The sequence below is a fragment of the Anabrus simplex genome, chromosome 1 (assembly GCF_040414725.1).
Source record: "Anabrus simplex isolate iqAnaSimp1 chromosome 1, ASM4041472v1, whole genome shotgun sequence".
NCBI lineage: Eukaryota > Metazoa > Arthropoda > Insecta > Orthoptera > Tettigoniidae > Anabrus > Anabrus simplex.
The window spans coordinates 405,582,965-405,602,709 of NC_090265.1; the positions used below are offsets into that span (position 1 = coordinate 405,582,965).

The window sequence follows — 19,745 nt, forward strand, 5'->3', positions numbered from 1 at the left end:
AAAAATACTATAGACTAATACTATAATATATTATTATTATTATTGTGCAGTCAAATGAAGTCAGGTGTTTGTTTAAATAATCCTAATATCTAGGTCATCGGCTCAAAACGAAGTCTCAAAGGGTATAGATGAAAATTATTACAGTATTACAACGATCAGTGATGACACAAGTAAGGACGACATAAAATGTAAACTAGGCTAACTGAGGTAGTCCCTTTCTCTCCACGAACATAGACGTGCATTCTGGAAACAGTATCTGTAATCATTTGTGTGGAGTTTGGCAGTGAACGGAAGAGAAATATGGACAATAACTGCTCCAGGAAGAAAGATAATAGAAGCCTTTGAAATGTGATTTTACTGAAGGTGAAATGGACATAATGGATAAGAAATTAAGATATTCTGAATACAGCTAGTGAGAGAGAAATGATTTGACGACCTTTTCTAAGACCAGACATTGGTTGGTAGGTCATATCTTGAGGTACAGAAGTCTTGTTTTGAAGGGAATGGAGAGGGTATGAATGGTAGAGGGAGACCAAGATATGAATAAGCTAACAGATTAGAAAAGTTATAGGATGTACTAATTACGTACAGAGAAAGAGGTTAACAAGGGCAGGAGGATGTGAAAAATTGCATCAAACCAGTCCATGTGCGCGGTAGGGTCATGTAGCAGTAAGCTTGCACAACCCTGAACATGTTTATCTGTGCTTTATCCATTTTCACTCTAGGTAAGTCCTGGGTTATACGTTAATTGCCACAGTCGCTACATTCCTATCCCAACGTCGTCGAATCACTATGTGAGTTTGCGTTGCATTAAATGTTTAATACTCAGTCTTAATGATGAATTTACATTTTTTTAAGCTTTCATTCGTGGGTCAATCGTAGATTGCCAACCTCCAGCCTCAAGATTGCTGATTCGAACCCGGCAAGGTAGCCTTTTTTAAACGGTGGGAAAACATCTATTCGGCACTACATGTCGTAACATATCGGCAAGTAAAAATAACCCTGGTGACGTATGTAATGTTTATTCGTCGAAATTAATTAAAACTCAGCAATAAGTCACTCAAACAAAGGTTTGGTTTCTCTGTTATGGCATCAAATCAAAATGCCTGCACGCGATATCTGAGGCTATACGATTATTTATTTGAAATTGAATCAAAGTTCAGCAAAGCTGATGCAGTGAGCTTGCAGTATTCTGTAAGAAAGAAGTGAGTCGTGTACGCAAGTGAAAGCTGGGAGGGCTGACTACACTGTTAGAAGTAAGAGACATGAAAGAAGCAAGATTTTTTTTTGCTAGTGGCTTTCCGTAGCGCCGACACAGATAGGTCTTATGGCGACCACGGGATACGAAAGGCCTAGGAGTTGGAAGGAGGTGGCCGTGGCCTTAATTAAGGTACAGCCCCGGCATTTGCCTGGTGAGAAAATGGGAAACCACGGAAAACCATCTTCAGGGCTGCCGACAGTGAGATTCGAACCCACTATCTCCCGGATGCAAGCTTACAGCCGCGTGCCCCTAACCGCACGGCTAACTCGCCCAGTGCGAGAATGTTTGCTGATAGAAATAGGTGAGAAGAATGGTAGGAGGGTACTCGAAATCAGGAGATATAGGGTTCGTTAGGAAGTTTCATGGATGAAGTCGTGCGCATGAACCTGATTCGGTGGTGGGATCATGTGAAGCGAATGGAGGAGGTTAGGTTACCTAGGAGAATAATGGACGCTGTCATGGAGGCTGAGAGAAGCAGAGGTAAATCAAGGTCTACGGTTTATAATGGATGATAAGAGGGGGGAGGGGGGGTGAAGTAAACGAGACCATGGGGATGGTAACACATTGGGGATTGTGAAGACGATTAGTTCATTCACAGAGGCTTGCTGACTGAATATTGAAAGGCATAAAAGCCTAAAATGAAGGTTATGTGTGCATGTTTTTTGTTTTATTAAATGGATGCGAAAGCTAAAGCGTAAACAAAATTGTGTAAAACTTTCTTGATATATTTTACGCTAACTAGGACGTCTTGTGGAGAAAGAAAGAAAGAAAGAAAGAAAGAAAGAAAGAAAGAAAGAAAGAAAGAAAGAAAGAAAGAAACAAAGAAAGAAACAAAGAAAGAAACAAAGAAAGAAGACGAGCCGTGGACCTGAACCCTTTAGGGTGGGCTACACTTTATAAAGCTTAACGAAGAATAAAGGATTACAGAGTAGGAACATGCAGTGACTAGAAGCGCCTGTTCCTATGCCTCAGCTTGGCTCTACTCCTGAAATGCACGACGAGGCCGGCGATGACCAGCACTAGGAAGAGAGTTCCCAGCACAGACACTGCGATCAGCATCCCCTCGGAGGACCCCGAGCTCAGGTTGACTTCTACCTCTTCAGCTTTCTTCATACGGCCCATCATGTGCTCACCACCGCACAGCGCCGGCGTCTTCCAGTTATAGTAGTGCACAAGACGGCGGTCCCTTAGCGCCGCTGGACTTGCACATCTGGAACAAGACATGTCCTCAATAACTCAACACTCCTCTCACAAGTGAACCGTTCGAGTGGGGCCAGCAGACTTCAGTGAGTGATCAATTAACATACATTTATTAGCAATAATCATCAATCAACATACTCTACATTTATTAGCAATAATCATTTTCTTTACCGAGCAAGTGGCCACGCGGTCTGCGTCACGTAGCTATCAGCTTGCAGTCAGGAGAGTGAGTTCGAGCCCCACTATCGGCAGCCTGAAGATAGTTTTCCGTGGTTTCCCCATTTTCACATCAGACTGTACCTTACCTAAGGCCACGCTCGGTTTCTTCCTACTGCTACCCCCTGTGGGTGGGGGACGCAGACGAAGAATACACCCACGGTATCCCCTGCCTGTCGTAAGAGGCGACTAAAAGGGACGACCAAGGGATGACTGTATTAGAACCATGAAACTACTTGCGATTAGTACCATCACGCGGGGAACACCATGGGTCGCCTTTACTTGTGAGTTGTACCACTATGTTAGGTAGGCTACACAATAGGTTTGTGATTAGTTGCAGCAGAGAGTGGTTCACTGTGGGGTTCCAGTACCCGTGATTAGTACCACTATATGAGGAACACCACGGGAATACCGGCGCCCGTGATTAGTAGACTACACTTAGGTGAGGAACTCCATGGGTTTGCGTTGCCTATGAGTGGCGCCATTATTTGAGAAACACCATAGGTCTGCGTTACCTGTGTGACGTACAATACTTGTGAGTAGTACCTTAATGTGTGGAACACCGTGAGTCTACGCTACTTTTGATTAGTACCGCAACATGACAAATACCATGGTTCTACTTTACTAGCGATAAGTACCATTATGAGGGGTCGTTGACCTGGATTTTTGACCCCTTTAGACAACAAGCATCCTCGATTCAGTATTGTGCTTTAGAAGCAGTCCCTTGGTCAGTAATACTATTGTTTATGATAGTTTCTGGGATCCACTGACTGTTTTAAATTCATATCCATATATTCATTAGGGGCTGCCTGGCCGAGGCGGTAACGGCGTGCTCGGTTCGCCCGGAAGGACGTGGGTTCGAATCCCCGTGAGGAAGTCGTAAAGGGCGGCCGGGCGTAGAGCTAACCACTCTAACCCATAACGTGCCGAGGTTAACAATGGTGGAAGCCTTTACCTTCCACTCCTCCAAGGGCCTTCATGGCCTGTACGGAGGTGCATTTGCTTGCTTTTTTTTTTTTTTTTGCATCCATTCATTCTTCATCGCATTTTTTATTCTGGTCAGTGGATGATTTTGAGCTTTTGAATTGTCATTACATTTCGTACCATTAGGGGCTGATGACCTAGATGTTAGGCCCGTTTAAACAACATCATCATCGTCATCATCATTCCCACTCCCTAGCCCTTTCCGATCCCATCGCTATCATAATGTGTCGGCGCGGTATTATTATTATTATTATTATTATTATTATTATTATTATTATTATTATTATTATTATTATTAATTAAGTATTCACTGTCGAAATACACGGATGGTTCTATTTTAAATTTACTTTATACCGAAAAATGAGGTCGATCAAAATTTCACGCTCTATAAACCTATTTTTCGTTAATTTCGTGTGGTGCCTGGTGCAGCCCTTGTAAAAGGCAGACCCTCCGATGAGGTGGTGGTATTGGATACTGCGGGTTATTGTAGAGGATAATAGTGTTGTATGTGGTTTTGTGAGTTGCAGGTATGTTTGGGACAGTCCAAACACACAGTCCCCGAGTCAGGGGAAATAACCATTTAAGGTTAAAATCTCCGACCCGGCGAGGAATCTGACCCGGGGCCCTTTGAACCGAAGGCGAAGGTCGGACGAATCTCGTGTCCTCGTCCAGAGGTAGGTACAGCTCTTTTCAGGCACACCACCAACAGAGGTGAGCTACATACCAGCCCTCCTGCCATTCTTAAATATCTGGCCTCCGAGGACGGTAGCTAATAGTCCGCTACGGAGACAAACACCTATTTTGCTAACACATACAGTATATGAATATAAGTAAATATTTTTAATACTTCGGTGTCGTTTAATGGAAGAGAAAACAAAATATATGAATATATGATTAACACCAGAAATAAAACCAGGTGGAGAGAGACAGAGCAGTTTGAAGGGTTTGAAAGAGTAAATTATTTCAAGTATTTGGGAGAAATAGTCACGGAAGATAATGTAGTACCAGTAGAGATTAAGGCAAGAATAGCGGCAGGCAATAGATGCTATTATAGTTTCTATAACTTGTTGCGATCGTCAAACATCTCAAGGCAGCTGAAGTTGACAGTGAATAGAACGATAATAAAACCTGTGTTCTGGATCGGAAACATGGACATTTACACAACAATTTAGAAATACTTTGGATGCATGGGAACGAAAAGTGTTGAGGAAGATATATGGTCCATATACGAGAAGGGTGGCCGGAGAATTAGGACCAATAAAGAGCTGTATGAACTCCATAAGAATTCGTCAATAACTGCAGATATAAAAAAAATTGCGGTGGTTGGGACATGTGCAGCGAATGGAGGAACAGCGAGTGCCAAGGAAGGTGTTAGTCACCAAGCCCGAGGGAAGCCGCTCAGTGAGACGACCAAGATTACGATGGCTGGACGATGTAGCGGCGGACTTGAGAAGACTAGAAATACGGAACTGGAGAAGGCTGACCGCTTCGAGAGACGAGTGGCGAGACAAGTGATCGACAAGGCCCAGGTCCTTCAAGGACTGTAGCGCCGGATAAGTAAGTAAGTAAGTAAGTAAGTAAGTAAGTAAGTCGTTTAAGGGAAAATAAAATATTGTGTAGTATGAAATTTAGGTCAAGGTCATCTACATTTACACGTGCCTGCTATCAATGCACAACAAGGCAACTGCTGGATTCCCTCTAAGAATCACTCATTTCGTCATGCTGAGGACAGCATTGGCAGATATTCCCAGGTAGGCGAAGGGCCACTGATCGAGCATACTGAAGCTGAGTTTACTTGCGGTAGGTATACGGTATACCCTGCCTGTCGTAAGAGGTGACTAAAAGGGGCCCGAGTGACTCGTAACTTAGGAGCGTGAATTGGCTACTATGGGGCCAGTAGCTGAGTCCCGGCATTGCTTCCACCTCCTTGTGCCAGGCTCCCCACTTTCATCTTTCCTACCTAACCTCCCTTGGTCAACTCTTGTTCTTTTCCGACCCCGACAGTATTAGGGTATCCGAGGCCTCGGGAGTCTTTCATTTTCACCTTACCGAGCTCGATAGCTGCAATCGCTTAATTGCGGCCAGTATCCAGTATTCGGGAGATAGTGAGTTCGAACCCCACTGTCAGCAGCCCTGAAGATGGTTTCTCCGTGGTTTCCCATCTTCACACCAGGCAAACCTTAATTAAGGCCACGGCCGCTTTCTTCCCACTCCTAGCTCCTTCCTGTCCCATCGTCGCCATAAGACCTGTCTGTGTCGGTGCGACGTAAAGCAACTTGCATTTTCACCCCGTTCGTGGGCCTTGCCTTTCTTTGACCGGTATCTTCATTTCTCAAAGTGTCGGATTCCTTCAATGTTTTCTCTCTGACTAGCGTTAATAGACGATGGTTGCCTAAAAAATTTTTAACACCACCACCACATTGAACATGCTTCGTGTTCTTTAGATTCATTTTCAGTTAACTTGATACCAATTATAGACGAATATTAGAGTTTCTAATGCAGTTTCTGTTTGTGTTCTAGTTATTATTATTATTATTATTATTATTATTATTATTATTATTATTATTATTATTATTATTATTATTATTTGCTTTACGTCCCACTAACTACTTTTACGGTTTTCGGAGACGTCGAGGTGCCGCAATTTAGTCCTGCGGGAGTTCTTTTACGTGCCACTAAATCTACCGGCATGAGGCTGACGTATTTGAGCACCTTCAAAAACCATCAGACTGAGCCAGGATCGAAGCTGCCAAGTTGGGCTCAAAGGGCCAGCGCCTCAAACGTCTGAGCCACTCAACTAGGCATTATTATTGTTATTATTATTATTTCAATGCAGGAGAGATCCTTATCGTTTTATTTCAAACAGCGATTAGCGTCCTTTAAAACTTGTCATTAGCGTGCGGGAATTCGTACAGCGAGCAATCCGAATAGAAGTGTGAAATAAACGTGTTGTTGTAAACGGAGAACGCGTTTTTGCGAGGAAGTAGTCAAGGTAGACTACTCAGGTCGCTCAGTGGGGGTGGACTGCAGTGGGCTGAGTGGGACCAGTGATGTGGGGCAGTAAGTGGTCGCGTCAGAAGAGGACGACACTGCACGAACTGTGTTGCCGGAGTCCATGGGTTTGCGTGTGCTGCGCGGTGGGCCTCACTGCAGGACTCTGCTGCAGGTACTGAAACGTCACGTATTGTTTGGTTTTAGCAACCGGGTCCGTTGCCTCTCGTATCATGCAGCTCTTCAGTCAGAATTAGAATCCCTCGGCTGACCGGGAATCGACACTGAGGGCCTCCATATAAGAGGTGAGTACGCTAGCCCTAGGCCACGGAACTGGCACAATTTTACACTATACACAGACACGTTTTGGACGATGCTGCTGAAGGCCTGTTAGACTTAACTGGCGATCATTTAGGTTCAGGCTCACCTCTTGCACTTGTTTGCTTTAAAAACCGTCGGAAAAGCCCGGATAATGGGGTTCAAATAATGTAAGATTACAGCTACATGACCTTCAGAGTTTTTATTACGTAGAAAATATTTAACAGAATGTCAATGAGAAACAGTATGTGGCTGTGATTATTTGGCCCAAACCAACAACAAGATAAAGTTTCAGCACGTCATTCGCCGGCTATGAATGTAAAAAATGAAACACTGTGTGGACCACTGTCTTGGTGTAGGATCGGACTGAGTTCAAACGTCCGGAATTAAGTGAAGTCTGCCCTAGCGCGCTCGCATGAGGGTGGCTTGTTAGAGCAGCGTAAAACGTGAACTCTACCGGTCACTCTATCACCAGGCCATGTTCACGACAGCCCATTAAAAACATCCCAAGGACTTAGAGCGGATAATCAGTCTTCTCCTCGTTGGAGCAAAGCTCCTCTGATCGCCTCGTTAGTGAGTTACAGCCACGACACCGCGTCGAAACCGGTGATGTAGACCGAGACTGAGGGCACAAATACACTTTCTCCTGAAAATATTTGTGTATTTCATCAAGAAAAGAGAAATATTTGTTTGAATCTTCCTAGAAAATTTTAGAAGTATATCATTTGGCTCAAGTCAACTGCTGCTAATAAGTTACTCAAACAACGAGATAGGTTTGCTCTCAATGTGCTAAAATCTTTAATGATACAGGTCTTTTTTTACCCAGATTCATCTCTAGTGAGATATAGTTATTGCACTGTACTGTCTTTTAGCATGGACTGCATTAAGTTTGCTACTTTCATTTATCGTGACCAGTACCCTTCCGCACCACACTATGGTGCTACAACCTTCCAAGCGACCCTGCGTGGCTGTTTTTCTTCGTTTCTAGGCCGGGTCCGCTATCTCACCGTTGGAAGGTTCTTCAGTTGTTTTGATATAGGTTGAGTGGAACTCGAAAAAGCCCTCAGATTCAGCTAAAGATCTCTGATCTGGACGGGAATCGAACCCGGGGCATCCGGATAAAAGGTCGGCTCGTCAACCCTAAACCACAGACTCGGTGTGACTAGTATCACAATTAAACATTTCAGACATTAGAGCCTTAGCTGGGGGTGCATTCCAAGTCGGGGAAATCATTTTTGCTCTCCACGACTAATAGAAACTGCCCAGATGAAATTTTTTAAAAATCAGAATCTGTGCTAATTTTTAACTCTAATTAATTACAAGCGATACTACTAAAGCTCAAATTACCAGAGAGTAAGTAGATGAGATTATGTTTGCTGTAGCCTATTAGTGGTAAAGTGTCTTCTTCGTTCACCTTTCTAAGTCATCAGCACCGGTGACTGATCAACCCCCCGCACCGAATACAGCCAACATCCCAAAATCAGTGCTTCTTTAACGACAGGGTCCCCATTGCTCTTCATACGATATGTGCTGTTACAGTACATCTATCCTTCTATCACACCCTTGACTAGACAAAACATAAAGTTGTAGGTTACATGCAATTCTGGCTTGTGGTAATCACTTGAAAAAACAATAATGTCCCTGAGAAATTTATTATTATTATTATTATTATTATTATTATTATTATTATTATTATTATTATTATTATTATTATTATTATTGCTTTACAGGTGAGCATTCTACGACTTAAAATTGCATAATTCTGAACCATTCTAGGGTGCAAGTACTTATATACGCATAAACTTACGCTAAATTCGCCATTTTAACCACTTCACTGTAATCTTCCTACAAAAGCTTCGAGCATTCAGGGGTATCACTCTAAGTTGACATCGTACTTACCGTTGTGCCACATTTACTCCAAAATCGTTTCTACTAAACAACGAAAATAAAATACGATCCTCTGAATGCTTCGCGAGTCATCCAAGAAACTATACATTATAGTTCTAAGCACTTAATATTGATAAGGCAGATACTTTATTCACCACATGGTTTGAAGATATTGAAGTGTTTCGTAGTCAGTGTATTGACTTCCTTAGCCATATTGCTCGACTTTCTTTACTGTAGTGGGGGCTAGTCTGCGATAAGTTTCCGTACAGCGTGCAACATGATTGCTTCTTATACAGCAGACATTGGTCGGTTTAGTGCCTTTCAAGTCTTTTGAATTAAGTGTTGAACAGCGTGTTTTAATGTACTATAAATTTTGATACCACTATTTTAATTGTATACAATCAATATTACCTGTCAAACTGTTCCCATTATACTACAATCAGAGTGGCAATACACCGGTAAGTTCGTGAAATGTACAGTGTAGCTAAAAAGGGTTAAGTCCGTATCGTGAAGTGTGACGGCTATTCAGAGCTACTTTGAATCAAACTGTGAAAGTGTTTCCAGTACCATACCCTCCCAACGAAGTATGTGACACTGAGTGAGATTGTGATAAAAAATGCAGTGTCTTTGAAATTGCCTTTGGAAGCGTAGAGGTATAACGACTAAAATACAAGAGATTGTATGCCGAATAAGCAATATGCTTTACTGAAGAGTTATGACAGCTGCCTACGCTTCAGGCGCCAGTGATTAAGAGAAGACAAGCCTGTTGTGAATGAACGAAGAATACTCGGTTACTGCAGACTTGGACATCAGATTACAGGTTTTTTTAAACTTAAAGGTGCTAGTTTTAGTGGTGGTTGCTGTTTAAAGGAACAGCGCAAAAATACATGTTCCATATAACATCAACGGAAGGAGAAAACTGAGCGAATCGGATATCGAGATGGATCGTGGAAAAAATGGTTCTCTAGGTCTCGCAATCCTGATATGACGAGGCCAAAGGAGGTAAGATACAACAGATGAGAACGGGGGTCTGATATAAGTAAGATGACACAAAGTCAGACTCAACAAGGGCCCCTTAGTCATCAAGAATGCTGTATATGAACCCAAAACCTGTAGATTCAATTCGGTTAAACTGACGGTTCACAATCATGTCTTATCGTTTGAAAATATGGGAGCTATTCAACGGAAGAAATGTCAACGTTGCAAAAGTGACAGGTTTCAAAATTAAATACAAAAGATCATAACTCTACCCTCGCTCTTACTGTAGATCTCATATCTCACTGCACCCTAGAATGGTTCAGAATTATGCAAGTTTAAGTCGTAGAATGCTCATTTTTAGAGCAAGAAATAATAATAATAATAATAATAATAATAATAATAATAATAATAATAATTTATCAGGGACATTATTGTTTTTTCAAGTGATTACCACAAGCATGCAGTTACCTACACATGGCAGATGCCACCCAGCCTCATCGGAGGGTCTGCCTTACAAGGGCTGCACTCGGCGAGAAATATCCACACGAAATTATTATTATTATTACCAACATAGAAATAACTAATATATACTTCTAATGTTTAAGCTTTAAGTTATCAATCCTTTAACATATCAAATTAATACATATGAAGGAATTGCACATTTCGGCGTTGTTGACGACAATATTCACTTTTCTATTTACATTCTAGAGTTTACAAGTTTCACGGAACGGTATCGAAATGTAAGTATTCAACAACTGGCTAGTCTCAAAAATGTGTACACATAGTGGCATGTCTTATTATTAGTTCAGTGTCCTTCTGTCTTTACATTTTGTAGTCATCTGTTGTAGTGTATAAAACCACAATACTTACCGCCTATTGCTATTACTACCATGTTTTATTTTTCGACGGCTAAACGTCAATATGTTAACGATGGAGTACTAGAAAAATTACCTGGCTCTTAGGTTTCAGTGCTGACTCTTAGATTTAAAAACATTTATCTCAGTCTGATGAAAATGAAAACCTACAACCTGTTTTCCAGTCATTGACCGGGTCAGGGATGGAATGAATGAAGCAGATAGAGGCTATTAGTACGATGGGGTCGCCACTCCCAAAGTGATTTATTAATGACTGATAGATGCTATGAAATGAGAATGGAGAGTGTTGATGGAATGAAAGATGACAGGGAAAACCGGAGTACCCGGAGAAAAACCTGTCCCGCCTCCGCTTTGTCCAGCACAAATCTCACATGGAGAGACCGGGATTTGAACCACGGTATCCAGCGGTGAGAGGCCGACGCGCTGCCGTCTGAGCCACGGAGGCTCCTCTCTACAGTAGTAGTAGTAGCAGTAGTAGTAGTAGTAGTAGTAGTAGTAGTAGTAGTAGTAGTAGTAGTAGTAGTAGTAGTAGTAGTAGAGGACCCGTTATAACTAGGTCAGATATCTCGTCTTGATATGCCCATCGTAGTCACATTGTTTTGCCTGCCCTTTTCAATGGTTTTGTGAATATTCAATAAGAAGCGCGTTATGCTATGCCGCAGTTCACAGTCAGAATTAATCCATTCTGACGTAATCATGCCGTCCCTTTGGTAAAAATCTATCATCATATTCCCTTTTCATCATGCAGTGACGGTGACGCCGTCTCTCAGGCCGGGAGATTTGTTACGGTGAAGGAGATGCACGGAGAAGGTGAGGAGGTTGGCGGCCGTGGACTATACTAGGAACTGTCCCGGCATTCGCCTTAGTGCAGGAGAATGGAAAACCACGGAAAACCATTTTCAGGACAGCCGACGGCTGGGGCCAGCCGTGAGGTCCAGCCCTGTACCGTCTCCTGAATGCAGAGGCGTAGAGCGACGGTAGAGCCGTGGCCACTCCTCCTCTGCTCGGTTGGCCGGTCAGAGTACAGAGCTGTTGGACCACGGACCCGCGGTGGCCATTTAAGAGCCGAAACCCACTCTGCATCTACCGACTAACTTCGTATTGTGTCGTGTCGTGGTATTTTTAATCGCAGTTCTTGTATATAGAACGGTTGTCTTGTGAGCTCATAGGTTAGGCTCAAAGGAGCGGTTTTTTCCCAGGCAGAGAAGTAGGTGTAGCTAGGTTATCCTTCGACATGTGTTCTCAGATGTCTAAGCTCTAAGGCGTATCTCATGATGGGATCTGTTTGTACGTAGACTTTTTCTCTTAGCAGCCTGTAAGTTATTAGAAATGCTCTGCCATCTGCTGAATATATTTGGAAGCTTGGAAAGGTTAAGGAATCAAAGAGAATCTAGCGGGGAATAGTATTCTTCCGTGATCAAGAGGAAGTGTATAATCTCTGTGTTGACAGGCAGTAATCAGAAAAGGCTGCATGCAATGACATTACTAAGGATGAAAATCACATGTATCAGAATATTAACGAAATTGTTAGTCGCTTAGCAACCTGCTAAGTACAGAATGCGTCGCCATAAGACCTATCTGTGTCGGTGCGATGTAAAGCCCCTAACAAAAAAAAATACAGAATGTATTGCGGGTTAGAGTAAGCCTTCGCCTGAAATTATGGTGAAATTATGGGAGTGATCATCTAACGATTTGATTTTATGGTTACTCAAAGTCTGCTGAACATTGAGACCTTATCAATGCCTCATGTCCGACTCGTTGGCTGAACGGTCAGCGTACTGGCCTTCGGTTCAGAGGGTCTCGGGTTCGATTCCCGGCCGGGTCGGGGATTTTGACCTTAATTGGTTAATTCCAATGGCCCGGGGGCTGGGTGTATGTGTTGTCTTCATCATCATTTCATCCTCATCACGACGCGCAGGTCACCTACGGGTGTCAAATAGAAAGACCTGCACCTGGCGAGCCGAACCCGTCCTGGGATATCCCGGCACTAAACGCCATACGCCATTTCATTTCAATGCCTCATGATTCACCGGCAGGCAATTCCGGAGAAAATAAAACAAAAGTGAAGCAAATCAGTCCAGTAGAACGGACGGACGGATTTGCCAAAGATGTTTTTAGTAAACTACTAGCAGTTTCCCGCTGGCTCCGCCCGCAATGTACAAAGTATAGTGTTGTTCGTTACTATCCTCACGGATCTATTTGCAAAGTTTCGAGTTGACGAAATAAAGCACATGATCTGCTGAGGTAATAGAATGCTATATTATGTCAACAAAACACTTGAAAATAAATCACACAAAGAAATTGAATTTAACGTTCCTTGGAACAACACTATGCGCCGAACTGTTAAAAAGTCCTTCAAAAATCTTCGTCACGGAGACAAATGTACTCATAACTTTTCTCAGAATCTACCGATTTAAGTAGTTGTTACCTCAAAAGAAAGCGCTTGATGCACTGAGTGTTTTTAGACCAAAACGAACTGCGTACCTCAATTAGAACGAATTATCTGATTGCTTCAATGAGAAAAAATGTTGAAGAAATGAGACATCAAATTGAATGTGCACTCATAACTTTCCTCAGAATCAACCAATTTGAATAGTTAAGAGCTGAAATGAAAGAGCTTGATCCACTGAGTGTTCTTAGGCCAAAACGAACTCCGTACCTCAATTAGAACCAAAGATATGATTGCTTCAAAGAGACGAAAAATTGAAAAAATCAAATAATTTGAGGAAGGCGTAAGTTAAGTGATTTATAGTACCTAATGACAAATCTATGCATGAATACCTTTCAGTTTTTTTAAAAAAATGAAGGAAATCGACCGGATAGAATGGCCGGACTGACTGACTTTAGTTTTCATAAATATTTTTAATATATAGATTTTAGTATATAGACTAGAGAACCCGCGTTTGTTATAAACAGGTCAGATATCTCGTCTTGATATGCCCATTGTAGTCATATTGTTTTGTCTTCCCTTTTCAATGGTTTTATGAACATTTAATGCGAGTACATAATAAATTTATTCATTCGTAATGTAGTTTATAACACTTATTTATATACAATATTCGCCGTGCTTCGACCATTCGGACGTATCTGAATTTTAAAATTTTCAGACGGTCTTGTCCGAGATAGTGTTACATACAATAATGGCCGTGAGTGAGTAAGTAGATGGCCATTTTTTTCAATAGTTTGTCCCTGCGCTTTATTAATGGTCATACAGAAGGCTAGTCGAACGGGGAACTGTCTACGTTTGAAAGAAAATGGTAGAATAGTATCCGATGGGGACAGGTCAGTTCGGGGAAGTAATACCTTATGTCCCATATTATTCCAGTTCGAATTTCCAACTCAAAAGTGCAGTATTTTGCACGGGATGAGTCTTGATCCATTGAACAAACCTTGAGCGATATTTAAGTTGCGAAGGAGCATTACAACACAACCAGGTTTCAAGTTTAGCTCATGTGGTTGCAATCCGCTAAGCTCTAGGCTATTTAACAATTCTGGTGGAAACTGCATTAATTCACTTTTATCCTCGGTTATTAAGTGGTTCACATTTCTATAACTCCTGGATTCTCCGGGTATTAGAGCTAATAATTAATTTCGTGTGGCTATTTCTAGCCGAGTGCAGCCCTTGTAAGGCAGACCCTCCGATGAGGATGGGCGCCATCTGCCATGTGTAGGTAACTGCGTGTTATTGTGGTGGAGGATAGTGTTATGTGTGGTGTGTGAGTTGCAGGGATGTTGGGGACAGCACAAACACCCAGCCCCCGGGCCACTGGAATTAACCATTGAAGGTTAAAATCCCCGACCCGGCCGGGAATCGAACCCGGGACCCTCTGAACCGAAGGTTAGTACGCTGACCATTCAGCCAACGAGTCGGACGGTATTACAGCTAGAACCTTATTATTTATTTCCTCGCAGTGTTCATCCTTTGGTGCGAGAATAGCTCATTCAGATATATACCTTGCAGTGCTGAAAAGTCCGGCTCCATGGCTAAATGGTTAGCGTGCTGGCCTTTGGTCACAGGGGTCCCGGGTTCGATTTCCGGCAGGGTCGGGAATTTTAACCGTACCGGTAATTGGTTAATTCCCCTGGCACGGGGGCTGGGTGTATGTGCCATCTTCATCATCATTTCATCCTCATCACGGCACTCAGGTCGCCTACAGGTGTCAAATCAAAAGACCTGCACCAGGCCTCTCCGGAGGCCACACGTCACTATTATTATTATTATTATTATTATTATTATTATTATTATTATTATTATTATTATTATTATTATTATTATTATTATTATTACTCAAAAGTCTTCGACGAAAGTTTTGGTCACAATATATCCTGCTAATAATAACTTACCAGAGAAGTAGGTAAATCAATGAAATTGGAATCACCGCCATTTATAGAATTGTACCGGCCATTACCTATGTGTAACAAAATGTTCGCAAATTCACACTCCTCAGGCGTGCTGCGAATGTTTTTGCGAAGAGTGAAATTTTTGAAAACTGACCACAGATGAGAGAATTAATCGAATTCTGAACTGTCGTAGCTCGTGACGCATGAGGTACAACAGGTAATACTTGCCTAAAATTGCCTCCTAATAGCATGATTCTTCCACCAAAAGGTACATCAATATTCGTTAAGACCTTTAAAAGTCTGTTTACGAATATTAAAGAATCTTATCGGTCATTGTTGCTTCATCTCAAACAATTAAACTGGGGGATTGAATAAGATGTGCTTCTTTACTGTTGACTTTTAGCCCCGATACTGAATGTCCATGTAAATGTAATGGCAATTTAAAACGGCTATGAGCAGTATGACCATGAGGTAGTTAGGGGCGTGCGGCTGTGAGATAGTGGGTTCGAATCTCACTGTCGGCAGCCCTGAAGATGGTTTTCCGTTTTGCCTGGTGTGAAAATGGGAAACCACGGAAAACCATCTTCAGGGCTGCCGATAGTGGGATTCGAACCTACTGTCTCCCGGATGCAAGCTCACAGCCGCGCGCCTCTACGCGCACGGCCAACTCGCCCGGTCTACACTATTGTGGTTTACTGGTAAATGCTAACTATTTTCGTTATGTACGAAGGTCGAACATTTGTTTGTGCTTTCAATACGTTTAGACGATACAGGAATATCATTTTGTGATTTTTGGCACTAGAAACGTGATTTATGTTGTATGTAACATCTTCTTTACGGAAATTATGGACATTATGCGTGTTGATTATTTTATCTAGGATTTTAACAACAATTACAAAAATGCTGTTGAGGATTTTTCAAAGGATATTACTAAGGACCTCCAGACCAAAAATATAAAAAATTGCAAGCCGAACTGTGATTTCCCAGGCGTAAAAGCGGGGGTATGCGAAATATTGAAACCTGACAGCAAACGATCTTCTTTAGAAAATAACTTGTCACCTTAATTATACCTCCTTTCTCTAAATTTTATGTGATATCATTGGAAGTAAACTGATCATCATCATCATCATCTGTTTACCCTCCAGGTTCGGCTTTTCCGTCGGACTCAGCGAGGGATCGCACCTCTACCGCCTCAAGGGCAGTGTCCTGGAGCTTCAGACTCTTCGTCGGGGGATACAACTGGGGAGAATGACCAGTACCTCGCCCAGGCGGCCTCACCTGCTATGCTGAACAGGGGCCTTGTGGAGGGATGGGAAGATTGGAAAGGATAGACAAGGAAGAGGGAAGGAAGCGGCCGTGGCCGTAAGTTAGGTACCATCCCGGCATTCGCCTGGAGGAGAAGTGGGAAACCACGGAAAACCACTTCGAGGATGGCTGAGGTGGGAATCGAACCCACCTCTACTCAGTTGACCTCCCGAGGCTGAGGTGGACCCCGTTCCAGCCCTCGTACCACTTTTCAAATTTTCGTGGCAGAGCCGGGAATCGAACCCGGACCTCCGGGGGTGGCAACTAATCACGCTAACCACTACACCACAGAGGCGGACAAGTAAACTGATTTTTTTAAATACAGCATAACGTGTACATTTACAGTTGGCTACTGAACCTTATAATTATTAATAATGGCACTTCATGATACTGGAGTCGGCGTTTTGTGGTTTTTTTTCTTTTTTCTTTCGAATATATTTTACGCTGTTATGATCGACATTGGTAAAAGCAATATCCTCTCAGGCCAGAGAGCATACACTTCCTCTGATCAAGAAAGAATGCTCTTCCCTGCTACATACTCTTTGATTCTCTAACATTTTCCAGTTTCCAAATAGTCTATATTCAACAGTTTTGCTGTTTTTGGGGTTACGTGGGTCGAATATGTGTTCGTGATTTGCATATTCTTAAACGATTAATTATATCATGTCTTCGTTTAGACCTGTGTAAACGTAGTTAATACTGAATATAATAGTTCTTTTTACGGAAATCATAAACATTATCAGTGTTAATAATTTTATCTAGAACTTAAGTCCATCGCTTTATTCTTGTTACACAGCAGATTACGGCAAGGTCAATGACCCAAGACACTCTCCATGTTGGATTCTGCATTATAGTCTGATATATTGAAGTTGGTCTTATATCTTCCCGTCTGTTAGTACATATGATTTTTTTTTTTTTCTCTTAGCAGCATGTTAGTTATTGAGAACGATCTGCCGTCTGTTGAATATAGACTATTTGGAAACTGAAAAAGGTTAGAGAATCAAAGAGTATGTAGCAGGGAAGAGCAATCTTTCTTGATCAGAGGAAGTGGCCTGAGAGGCAGTAATCAAACATGGCTTCATGCAATTACATTACTAAGGACGAAAATCACTTATATCAGAATATTAAGGGGGGAGACCCAGCTTAACAAAGGAAAAAAAAAATAGGTTAATATTCATTCGATTGTTAAATATGCTACAATTGTTGTTGACAATTCCTGCACATATCCCAGTATTGGCATGTTTCCTGGCAACCAGAAGCAACTTCAATAATGTCAGAATTTTAATAATTTTAATATTTTAAAATAAAATATTCAAAATTTCCCGCCTTTTTAATAATATATCACTGTTTTTCTTATAAATTCCAAGTTTACATGAATTTTCGTACTTTTCCTTTTTTAAAGTGTGTATCAAAACTCCAGCTACAAAATGAACCTCAATCATTAACATAGACTGTGATTTGGATTTTTTTTGTCGCATTTTTATTCCGAGCACCAGAAAATATTAATAGCTTTTGAAATAAAAATGTTATATAAAAATCGAATTTAAATCCTATTGATGTGAATGAGGTACAGATTGTAGTACAATACTATGGGAGAAAACTCTGCAAAAATCATAATTATCCGTGAAACAGTAAGAGAGTTATGAAGGAAACCGTGATATATTGTTAAAAAGGCGGGAAATTTTGAACATTTTATTTTAAAATGTTATAATTAGAATTTTGACATTATTAATAATAATAATAATGCTAATTGTTTTACGTCCCACTAACTACATTTTTAAGGTCTTCGGAGACGCCGCGGTGCCGGAAATTAGTCCCGCAGGAGTTCTTTTACGTGCCAGTAAATCTACCGACACGGGGCTGTCGTATTTGAGCACCTTCAAATACCACCGGACTGAGCCAGGATCGAACCTGCCAAGTTGGGGTTAGAAGGCTAGCGCCTTAACCGTCTGAGCCACTCAGCCCGGCTTTGACATTATTGAAGTTGCTTCTGATTGCTCTGAAGCATGCCAATCCTGGGGTATGTGCAGCATTTGTCAACAACGTTTGTAGCATAACAATCGAATGAATATTGGCCTATTTTCCCCGTGTTGAGCTAAGTCTCCCCCTTTAATGAAAGTGTTCGTCGCTTAGCGACCTGCTAAGTACAGAATGCATTGCGGGTTAGAGTGAGCCTTCGCCTGTAATTACTGAAGTGAACATTAAATGATTTGATTTTAGGATTACTCAAGGTTGGCTGAACTTAGAGACCTATCAATGTCTCACGATTTATCGGCAGGTGATTCCGGGGACAATAAAACAAAAATGAAGCAAATTGGTCCAGTAGAACGGACGGACGGATTTGGCAAAGCTGTTTTAGTAAACTCTTTTAATATATAGGTTATTAGTAGTAGTAGTAGCTTTGTGTGGCTCTTGCTAGCCTGGTGAAGCCCCTGTAAGTCATACCCTCCGACGAGAGTGGGCGGCATCTGCCCTGTATGGAAAATGCTTGTTATTGTAGTGAAGGAAAATGCTGTTCGTCAGTTGTACGGATGTTGGGGACAGTACAAACACCCAGTCCCCGAGCTAGGGGAATTAACTACATAAAGTTAAAATCTCCAATCGAACCGGGGGCACTCTGAACCGAAGACGACTACGTTGACCAGCCAAGGAGTCGGACATTATTATTATTATTATTATTATTATTATTATTATTATTATTATTATTATTACTAGTAGTAGTAGTCAGCAGCCCTCAAGATGGTTTTCCGTGGTTTTCCATTTTACACCAGGCAAATGCCGGGGCTGTCTGTACCTAATCAAAGCCACGGTCGCTTCCTCCCTACACCTAGCTTTTTCCTGTTCCATCGTCGCCATAAAACCCATATGTGTCGGTGCGACGTAAAGCAAATTTGTAAAAATAAGAAAAGTAGCAGTATTAGTAGTAATAGTTGTCAAAAAGGCAGACAGGGGACGACGCTTGTCTATCAGTTGTGTTCAGCGCTATCTGTGTGCTAACGTGTACACTACGAGCTGTATCTTGTATTGTGGTGCTACCTAGCGATTGATCCACACCTACGATCTAAAATTGTTCTCAAGATATTACACAACAGAGTTGACGCTACAAGATAACATGTATCACTATCACTAATGAGTTTGTACTTTAAACCACCCAAAGTCTCCTGGTACCAATACTATTCCCCTCGGGATCTGTTTAATCTCAGGAAAGTACTGAACTTTATTTCCCGTCCCAAACTAAGTACATGTGCGTCGCGGTGGAGAGTTCGAGCTACTAGAAACGTTCAGATTTCTACGGAGCATAACTATGGCTCTATTTTTTAGAACAAGAATACGTGGAGGTCCACCTCTCTGGTATAGTGGTTAGTGTGATTAGCTGCCACCCCCGGAAT

At 41.9% G+C, this 19,745-nt stretch overlaps 1 protein-coding gene across 2 annotated transcripts in view; it reads right to left on the bottom strand.

Moving 5' to 3' along the window:
* Positions 1-1,093: 1,093 nt before the first annotated feature.
* The window catches only part of LOC136866633 (leucine-rich repeat-containing protein 15), a 175,342-nt gene continuing 156,690 nt past the window's right edge, over positions 1,094-19,745 (bottom strand). For both annotated transcript variants that reach the window (XM_067143753.2, XM_067143761.2), the window contains one exon: positions 1,094-2,471. In XM_067143753.2, the coding sequence (XP_066999854.2) occupies positions 2,207-2,471 (265 nt within the window). In that variant the 3' untranslated portion in view covers positions 1,094-2,206. The remainder of the gene's footprint in view (positions 2,472-19,745) is intronic.